The sequence below is a fragment of the Equus przewalskii genome, chromosome X (genome assembly GCF_037783145.1).
Source record: "Equus przewalskii isolate Varuska chromosome X, EquPr2, whole genome shotgun sequence".
Classification (NCBI taxonomy): domain Eukaryota; kingdom Metazoa; phylum Chordata; class Mammalia; order Perissodactyla; family Equidae; genus Equus; species Equus przewalskii.
The window spans coordinates 44046103-44056335 of NC_091863.1; the positions used below are offsets into that span (position 1 = coordinate 44046103).

General features: G+C 44.1%; 1 protein-coding gene across 2 annotated transcripts in view; it reads left to right on the forward strand.

The window, feature by feature from the left end:
* SMC1A (structural maintenance of chromosomes 1A) overlaps positions 1–9746 on the forward strand; it is a 16901-nt gene extending 7155 nt beyond the window's left edge. For both annotated transcript variants that reach the window (XM_070604688.1, XM_070604689.1), the window contains exons 6-16: positions 25–283; positions 378–518; positions 1333–1415; positions 1569–1776; positions 3001–3186; positions 3275–3454; positions 3551–3697; positions 3786–3923; positions 4763–4879; positions 4986–5092; positions 8281–9746. In XM_070604688.1, the coding sequence (XP_070460789.1) occupies positions 25–283; positions 378–518; positions 1333–1415; positions 1569–1776; positions 3001–3186; positions 3275–3454; positions 3551–3697; positions 3786–3923; positions 4763–4879; positions 4986–5092; positions 8281–8485 (1771 nt within the window). In that variant the 3' untranslated portion in view covers positions 8486–9746. The remainder of the gene's footprint in view (positions 1–24; positions 284–377; positions 519–1332; positions 1416–1568; positions 1777–3000; positions 3187–3274; positions 3455–3550; positions 3698–3785; positions 3924–4762; positions 4880–4985; positions 5093–8280) is intronic.
* The last annotated feature ends 487 nt before the right edge of the window (positions 9747–10233 follow it).

Below are 10233 nucleotides of genomic sequence, written 5' to 3' on the forward strand. Positions count from 1 at the left end.
TTTCCCCCTCCCCTCTGGCAAAAGGGAGAAGGACTCAGAGCTGAATCAGAAGCGGCCTCAGTACATCAAAGCCAAGGAGAATACCTCCCACAAAATCAAGAAGCTAGAAGCAGCCAAGAAGTCCCTACAGAATGCTCAGAAGCATTATAAGAAACGTAAAGGAGACATGGATGAGCTGGAAAAGGAGATGCTGTCAGTGGAGAAAGCCCGGCAGGAGTTTGAGGAACGAATGGAAGAAGAGAGTCAAAGTCAGGGCAGAGACTTGACCCTGGAGGAGAATCAGGTAAGCTCTGGAGGGCTGGGAGGGTGTGGGATATCGCTGGGCTGGCATGGACCAACTTGGTCATCCCTGTCCTCCTTCCCTGTCCCTAACACAGGTGAAGAAATACCACCGGTTAAAAGAAGAAGCCAGCAAGAGAGCAGCAACCCTGGCCCAGGAGCTCGAGAAGTTCAATCGAGACCAGAAAGCCGACCAGGACCGGCTGGATCTAGAAGAGCGGAAGAAAGTAGAGACAGAGGTGGGCATGTGTTACAAGATTAGGGATGATGGTCCAGAGAAAAGGAAGTAATGATAGTCTTAACAGCAATGACAATAGCTAACATCTAGCCACCACTTACCATGTGCTAGGTGCTGTACTTTATGTGTATTCACTCATTCAATTCTTCATTTTCCAAATCAGGTAACTACAGCACAGAGGTGAAGTAATTTGCTTAAGGTCACATCATTATTAAATGGCAGAACCAGGATATGAACCTGGGCAGTCTGGCGCTAAAGCCCACGCTTTATCAAGTATACTTCACTTACTGACTTCCTAATAACAATAATAGTAAAGTAGTAACAATAATAGAACATTGTTATAGTGCTCCAAGAGCCTGCAATGTTCCAGGCATTTGCTAAGCACTTTTTAAAAATATTTAAAAGAAGACAGTAAGCATTAATATTAATAGCTACCCTGTATTAAGCACTTAATGTGTATTCTGTGAAGTGGAAGTTACCTACGTTTTACAGATGAGAAAACGGAGGTGCAGAAAGGTCCAGAAAGCTTTACTTTGCCTTGGTTTGAGCCCCCCTGATTGGTAAGCAAGATAGCCTGGGTAGAACACTATGAGAGGGTCTCATAGGGTCCTGGGAGGCCCCATCAGTTAGCAGAGCCGCACTGAACACCATTTCTTTGTCTGCTTTTTAGTAGGTCACTTGCATTAGTGACAGATTGTCCCGAACTGTTGGGCTCTTGGGTGAATGGGCATATAGGGGGTATAAGCCAGGGCTCCATGGTCTTGGAGTTAACTTGCTCAGACCCTGGTAATGGAGTATATTTGTCTCTCTTACAGGCCAAGATCAAGCAAAAGCTGAGGGAGATTGAAGAGAATCAAAAGCGGATTGAGAAACTGGAGGAGTACATTACGACTAGCAAGTATGTGGCTCTGCAACCTCCCCTTTTACCTACAGGCCTGTTCTTGTGAATCTTCCCTGTCCTGCCCCTCCCCGGGTAGGACCCCCAGAGTCCTCTCAGCCAAGAATATTTTCTCACCAGCCAGGATAACCCCTGTGTTCCCTCATTTTGTAGGCAGTCCCTAGAGGAACAGAAGAAGCTAGAGGGGGAGCTGACAGAAGAGGTGGAGATGGCCAAGCGGCGTATTGATGAGATCAATAAGGAGCTGAACCAGGTGATGGAGCAGCTGGGGGATGCCCGCATTGACCGCCAGGAAAGCAGTCGCCAACAGCGAAAGGCAGAGATTATGGAGAGCATCAAGCGCCTGTACCCTGGCTCTGTGGTAAGAGGGAGAGAGAACTCATTTCCTGAGCACTTAGTGTCATGCTCACTGTCAGATAATTTTCCCAGCAGCCCTAGGACAGGATTGCTAATCTCTCTCTTTTTTTTTTAAGATTTTATTTTTCCTTTTTCTCCCAAAGACCCTCGGTACATAGTTGTGTATTTTCAGTTGTGGGTCCTTCTAGTTGTGGCATGTGGGATGCCGCCTTAGCATGGCCTAATGAGCAGTGCCATGTCCGTGCCCAGGATTCAAACCGGCGAAACCCTGGGCTGCCAAAGCAGGGCGTGCGAATTTAAGCACTCAGCCACGGGGCGACTCCTAATCTCATTTTTATGGCTAGGGAAACTGAGGCTCAGAGAGGTTAAATGACTTGCCCAGAACAGCAAAGCTTCTAAGTGGAAGAACAACAGTTTAAACCCAACTTGTTCTGACTCGTAACCTCATCTTTTTTTCATCACACCAATTGCATCTTGCTGAAGGTTTTGTCCTGCTGTGTCCATTCCTCTGTGGGAGGCGGGGAAACTGGAGAGACCTTTGGAAGGGGGAGGGGCCATGGAGCAGGAATTAGTCTCCCAAGAAGTACCTCTGTTCAGGCTTCCATTTGAGCTCCCTTGGTATGTACCAACCAGCCCATTTGCTTGTAGGGACATCCTAGGCTTTATCAGATCTCTTGGCCTCTTGAACAAAATCCTGAGTTCCCAGATTCCCTGAATATTATCCCTCTATTGCTATAATTCCATCCCTGGGTTCAGCTTAATTTGGTTCCACAAATATTTCCTGTTCGCTCCTCTAGACACTGCTGGGGAGTTTATAAGGATGAATTAGGCTCAGTCCCTGCCCTTAAAGATCTTACCTTTTATCTGATAGTTCTTAGGGAATCATGGTTGGTTTGGGGGACATGGGGGAAGTGAACTGGAAAAATTCATTTTGCTAGGTGCTTGTGAGAATTTGAGATAATGTATATAAGGTATCTGGCGTGGTGCCTGGGGTGACAGTGATCTGTGAAATGGTAAAAGTGAGGTTTAGAAAGATGATTTTGGATTCAGACATGACCGCCTGAAGTCGTTGTTGCTTTGGGGCCAGAGTAGGCTCCTACTCCACAGTGTGGGTGCTATGTCCCTCATACAGATTCTGGTCTGTGCCCCTTTCCAAGCTGGGAATTGGGGTTCCTGAGCCAACTCCCAAAAGCCTCATGCTTCAATTTTCTCTTCTGACTTTCCTCAGTATGGCCGCCTCATTGACCTCTGCCAGCCCACACAAAAGAAGTATCAGATTGCTGTAACCAAGGTTTTGGGCAAGAATATGGATGCCATTATTGTGGACTCAGAGAAAACGGGCCGGGACTGTATTCAGTATATCAAGGAGCAGCGTGGGGAGCCTGAGACCTTCTTGCCTCTTGATTACCTGGAGGTGAGCTGATGGGGATGGGGTCAGGGCAGTGTGAGAGGGCCCCGCCTCCTAGCCCTCCATGTTCTGCCACTTACTGAGCTTCCCACAGGTGAAACCTACAGATGAGAAACTCCGGGAGCTGAAGGGGGCCAAGCTGGTGATTGATGTGATTCGCTATGAGCCACCTCACATCAAAAAGGCCCTGCAGTATGCTTGTGGCAATGCTCTTGTCTGTGACAATGTGGAGGATGCCCGCCGCATTGCCTTTGGAGGCCACCAGCGCCACAAGGTATGGATTCCATTGCTGAGATTGGAGCTGGACAGGCTTAGTAGTGGAGATCCTCTATTCAGCTTCTGTCCCTCTTCTTCTCCCTATTGTATGTAGACAGTGGCACTGGATGGGACCCTGTTCCAGAAGTCAGGAGTTATCTCTGGTGGGGCCAGTGACCTGAAGGCCAAGGCCCGGCGCTGGGATGAGAAAGCAGTAGACAAGTTGAAAGAGAAGAAGGAGCGGTTGACAGAGGAGCTGAAAGTAAGCCACAGGCAGTGCTGTCCCTAGGTCCTGAGCCCAGGCTGACTGATCCCCTTACCACCTAGCCCTTCTCTCATGTCCGCTTCAGGAACAGATGAAGGCAAAAAGGAAAGAAGCAGAGCTTCGTCAGGTGCAGTCTCAGGCCCATGGACTACAGATGCGGCTCAAGTACTCACAGAGTGACCTGGAGCAGACCAAGACACGACATCTAGCCCTGAATTTGCAGGTGGGGCCTGGCCTTCAGCCCTCTCCTCCAAAGGCCACCTTCACATTCCTGGCCAAGTTTTCTCTGGGGGTGGGGAATTTGTCCCACAGCCCTCTCTCTTCCCAGCCTGCTCCGGGGAACCAAGGATAGCAGAGTCAGACAGCCAGAGGTTCAGGTCTTGGCTCCATGTGACATTAGGGAAGTTAACCTCTCAGTGTCAGTTTTTCATCTTTATCTGTAAAGTGGCAGTTAGAACAATACTTACTTTATAGGGTCGTTGCAAAGATTGAGTGAGTTAATACATGTAAAGTATTTAGACTGATTTCTCCACACCTAGTAAGTGCTCAGTAAATATTAGGTACTATTATTAGCGTAATTCATTCATTCAACAAATATTTGAGCTTTTTCTGAAAGTGAATTGAAAGTGAGCTCCAGGCACTTCACTACCTGTGGGTGGGGGTACTCTTGTAGGTATATTAACATATTTGATTATGGGGTGCCTCCTCAGACCACCCTGGAGGTATTATGTAATCTGTAGGATATATATCATTTTACTTTTTTCTAAAATCAAAAAGTCTGAATTCCAAGGGCTATAGATAAGGGAGTGTGGACCTGTGAGTAATGATGTTTACCGCGTGCCTAGCCCTGTGGGTTGAAGCTGGCTGAGGGGAGGCCAGGGAGGAAGCTGTGTCATAGTTCAAATGAGAAATGATCGAAGCTTGACTGGGGCAGTGCTAAGTTAGGTTCTCTCAGCATGTGGAGAGCTATCCCTTCCTATCCATGGGGCCAGTGTGCTTGAGGTGGCTCTTTCCCTCCAAGGAGCCTGGTCTCTTTTGCCCTCTCAACACTGTTTCCTGCAGGAAAAGTCCAAGCTGGAGAGTGAGCTAGCCAACTTTGGGCCTCGCATCAATGATATCAAGAGGATCATCCAGAGCCGAGAGAGGGAAATGAAAGACTTGAAGGAGAAGATGAACCAGGTTGGTAGGGGATGAGCCATGCCAGCATGTGCATCAGGGCAGGACTGGGGCTGGAAGCATCACTCTGACCCAAAGGGCCTTTAAACTTCCTTGCTTTTCCTCTCAGGTAGAGGATGAAGTGTTTGAAGAGTTTTGTCGAGAGATTGGTGTGCGCAACATCCGGGAGTTTGAGGAAGAGAAGGTGAAGCGGCAGAATGAAATAGCCAAGAAGCGGTAGGTGGAAGAGTAGAAGTGTGGGTAGAAGAGGAGGCTGGGGTACCCTTGAGCCCCGAGCCTGACATCATGAGAAGTCGAATGCCATCATAAGGCAGGGAGCAGCTCTTAGAACGGTGGACATTTATTGTAAGTCAGGCTTAGAGAACAGGGACATCGGGGAGTCAATGTGGCATAGTCTAGTGGTTAAGAGTGCCTGCTTTAATCGTGGTTTACCTGGGTTAAAATCCTAGCTCCACAACTCATTATCTTGGGCAGTGACCTGACCTCTCTGAGCCCCAGTTTCCTTATCTGTAAAATGGTACCATATATCTGTCTCATGGCATGCTTGGGTGGATCAGATGAGATAATCCTTATAAAGTATTTAGCATAATACTTAGCACCTACTAAGAGCAATAAATGTTGGCTTTTATTATTGTCATTATCCTGATGGGCGATGCAGGAGAGGAGGAACAAAGTTCTAGGTTGGAAGGATAGTAAGAACAAAACAGCAGTTTCTCCTCTCTTCCCCACTTTAGTTTATTCTTCAACAAACCTTTCTTGGCACAACCTACATTTTGCCAAGTTGTCCTGTGTTAGGTATTGGAGGAGGCAGGGAGATAGGGGTAAGACAGGTGAAATGACACAGTCTCTCTGAAGGAAGTCACTTCCTGGACCCTGGGCCTCAGTTGGCAGTTCATCTAGCCTATCATCCATACAGTAAATATTCATTGCTCTCCTACCCCCAGTCCAGGCTCAAGGGATACAGAATTGAATCAGAGACTGTCCTTGTCCTCAAGGAGTTAGGAGTAGTGGGGGAGACAAATAGATCAATAATTTTAGAACAGTGTGATCGATGCTGTACTTGGGGGAGATAGAAAATAGAGAGGAAATGTTCAATAAACTGCAAATCAACAAGAGGAAAAATAAAAACAATAAGAGACTCAATAGAAAAATGGACAGAGGATGTAGTTAGCGTTTCATGGAACGAGAAACTCGAATGGATAATGACTCTGTGAATTGATGTTCAGTCTCATTCCTAAGCAGAGAAATGCAAATTAAAACAATCTAGCAGTATTGGATGAAAATAAATCTACATAAACCCTACGACTTAGCAAAGTCACTCCTGGGTATATATTCCAGAGACAAGGTCACAAAGAGACACATTTGGGGTGGTTCATCTTGGCATAATTTGTGGTAGTGGGACGTTGGTGGCAATGTAGACGACTGTCACTGGAAGAAAGTATGAGTTAAATGTGATGAACATACGGACTATGGAATACTGTTTAGCAGTTCAACGCAAGAACTAGATTTACAGGCAGTAGCATGGATAAATTTATGACACCGTGCATTTGTGTAAATTTAAAAACAAAACAACATTTTACGAGGATATGCATTTTAAGGCTATATTCATATGTATGTATGTATAGATATGTATGTCACTTTGGAGTACCTGCTCACCGTAGGGAAGATAATGGGAGAAATCAGGGATTAAACCAAAGGCAAGAAGGGAAGGGTCTTTCACACACGGCAATCATAAGTGTGTTACGAAGTGTGGGATGATTAACCCAGTTGCACCGAAAAGGGAGCAACTCAACAAGGTGTAATAGAAACTAAGAACCTGCTCACAACCATTGGGAAAGGTTTTATAGAACAAGGAGTGATGGTCTGGAGACCTGTAGAGTGAGTAGGAGTTAGCAGCCAGGCAGCAGACAGAAGAAGGGAGTTCCAGGCAGTGAGAACAGCATGCTCAGAGGTGTGAGACAGCATCCCTTATTCTGGGAACTAAGTAGTTCTGAATGTCTGGAGCATAAAAACAGGGTCAGGAGGAAGGCAGGGGTGGTAGAGAGGTCAGCAGGGGCCAGATCATAGAGGGCCTTATGAGTCATGCTTAGGTGATTGGACTTAAAATTGCATAGCTCAAAATTATAGAGTTAATTACATTCCATTTGGATTATAGTGACTAATAAGCTTAAGCTGCTAGCATGACATCTGGCAGCATCTGTCACACCATATTGGTTGGGGGGGGCAGTTGGAAGTTAGCCCTGCCTGGCCTGCTAGTGTCTGTATGCTGGTTTCATATTCTGTGAGTTTCTGAAGAGATGAGGAGGAGAGTAATAGCAGGAATCTAGGATTTTTCTCTGTGTTTTTTACTACCCAAGCTCTGCCCCTTAGAGGTTCTGGAATCTTGGGGTGGGGGTACATGTGTGGGGGCAGTAGTTGGAAAGAGTTAAAGCCCATGGGCAACTGTGAGCTGAATACAGGCAGTATAACTGGCAATAATGATGGTAACTAAAATTTACTGAGTACTTACTGTGTCAGGCATGGCCAAAATACTGGCACACAGGTTGATGTTTATTACAAGCATTTATAGTTCCATTGGAAACTCTCCACTGCCCCCTGGGAATTAGGAATTTAGCCAATTATGTTACATTCATGTAAGTATTTGTGTAGTTTAATTGTCTTCAAATTTTGGTAATATGCAGACCCCCTTTAAAGATCTAAGATCCCCAGTGTTGGCTTAATACATATTAACTTTATACAAATTAACTTATTAAAAAATCCCCCAGTAACTCTGAGGTAATTACTATTATTATTTCCATTTTACAGATGAGGAAACAGAGACATGGAGAGTATAATTAACTTGTCTGAGATTACACTACTAGTAAATGGTGGAGTTGGAATACCAATCCTCTTATCCCACCACATTATATTGCAATGATGCCGTAGGAGACGGAGCCCAGCATTTGGTGATAGACCTGGGTTCCAGTCTCACATGTGCCATTTACTAGCTCGGTGGCCTTGGACCAGGTCTTTTACCTCTTGGCCCAAATTTCCTCATTTGTAAAATTAGAATAATTCGTGCTTGTGGAGTTATTGATTAAGAGGATTGGAGGTAATGTATGTAAACTCCACAGAAGCTTAATAAATAGGAATTATTGTAGCTGGTGGGTTCAGGTGGACCTTTTTGTGCCTCCTAGGAACTTGAGGGGGCTGTGGAGTTCTCTGGTGTTTAAAGGGGGATTAATGGAGTTTGGCCCAATCTCCCCTGCCTTTTGCCATATCCACAAGGCTAGGCTGAGGAACTTAGTTCTCCCACTTCAGGGGACAGTTTTATGTGGCTACAGGTGGATGAGCTGCGTGGTGAGTGAAATTCAGCAGTAACCAAGGCCCTGTGCCCTGGGCCTGGTTCTCCTTTCTCCCCACAGTTTGGAGTTTGAAAATCAGAAGACTCGCTTGGGTATCCAGTTGGATTTTGAAAAGAACCAACTGAAGGAAGACCAGGATAAAGTACACATGTGGGAGCAGACAGTGAAAAAGGATGAAAATGAGATAGAAAAGCTCAAGAAGGTAAGGAAGGAGAGCATGAAAAGACAGACTAAAAACTGTGAGGAAAAACTGGAAGAGATATGATAGACATAAGGGTAATATCCATAATTTACAAAGCCCTCTTCTAAGAAAAACACTAAAACCTAAATGGGGGAAAAAATAAGTGGCACGAACAGTTCAAGAAGAGATTCAAATAGCCCATAAACACATACACATAATGTAGCCTTATTTGAAATCAAAGAAATGCCAATTAAAGCAACAATCAAGTGTAGTTTATTTCCTATCACATTACCCAAGTTTTAAAAAACAAAAAAAAGGATAATACTTAATACTGGCCATGGCGCACGAGACTAGCATTCTTATGCCATGTGGCACCATCTATTGAGAGCCTTCAGAATACATTTATCCCCTCTAACTCAGTAATACCTGAGGAAATCCAAAATACTGGCACACAGGTTGATGTTTATTATAAGCATTTCTAGTTCCATTGAAAATTCTCCAGTGCCCCCTGGGAATTAGGAATTTAGCTAATTATGTTACATTCATGTAAGTGTATGTGTAGTTTAGTGATCTTCAAATTTTGGTAATATGCAGACCCCCTTTAAAGATCTAAGATCTCTAGTGTTGGCTTAAGAAATTCTTAATATTTTTAAATATATACAAACATACATACTTAGAACACTTAACCAAAAGCTGGGGCACACTTACAAATTGAATTTTCTAATTAACTATGTTAATTCAGCACAACAGATGATGGCGTGTTGCTGAAACTGAGTCCCTTTTCACAGTGTGCCTGTGCTGCTGACTGTCAGGGCTCATCCTTTGAGTCGAGCATGACTGTGCCACCGGGTATTGTCTGACGACTCACATTTCCCACACCTTCTCTTTAACTTCCTCTGAAACCTTTGTTCCTCACAGAATCTCCTCCTGAGGTGATTTGATCCTCTCTCGGTTTGAATGTATCATTTGACTTTTATGTCTGCTTATGTCTGTTGTTAGTTTTTTTCATTAAGCCCTGATGTTTAAAGTAGTCCTCTTTGGTGTCCCCAGAATCTTAAATGCAAATACAGATCTGGCAGTAAAATCCTGGAACAGGACTAGGTGGACATCTAGATGATCCAGAATCATATATTTCTATAACTTTGACTTTTTATTTTGAAGTCTTTTTATAAGAATAGTACAAAGAACTCCCATCTACCCATCACCAAGATTCATCAGTCATTAACATGTTGCCATATTTGCTTTTACATTCTCTATGTATGCACATTATTTTTTATGAGCCATTTGAGAGTAAGTTGCAGATAGGTCCCCTTCATGTGACTTTAAGATCAAAATGAAAACAAAACATTCTCCTTTAAAAAATCAGAACATTATAAGTAAGACTATAATCCCCTTTGACCACTCTTAGTCCCAGTCTCTTTACTCTTCCTGGGCTAATCCCATGTAGTGTATATTCTTCCAGACCTTGGAGGCATTTATGTAAATACTTTTACATTCATATATATGTACTCATGGAAAATACACAGTATTGTTTTTGTGGGTTTTTTAAAAAACATTGATGTCATATTGGTCATGACAGTTTTGATGTGGAAAAGATGCTCAAATATAGTATTAAGTCAGAATATAGAGTTTTAATTACAATCTGGTCTCAACTATGTGGAGCTGTCTGTAAGTAATGGTGGGAGGAAATATGCTACAACGTTAATTGGTTATCTCTGGCTGGTGGGATTACTAGTGATTCCCACCTCCCCCACTTTATACCTTTTCTATACTTTCAACTTTTCTACAGCAGGCAACTTGTATAATGCTGTATGAGGGAGGTCAACCAAATA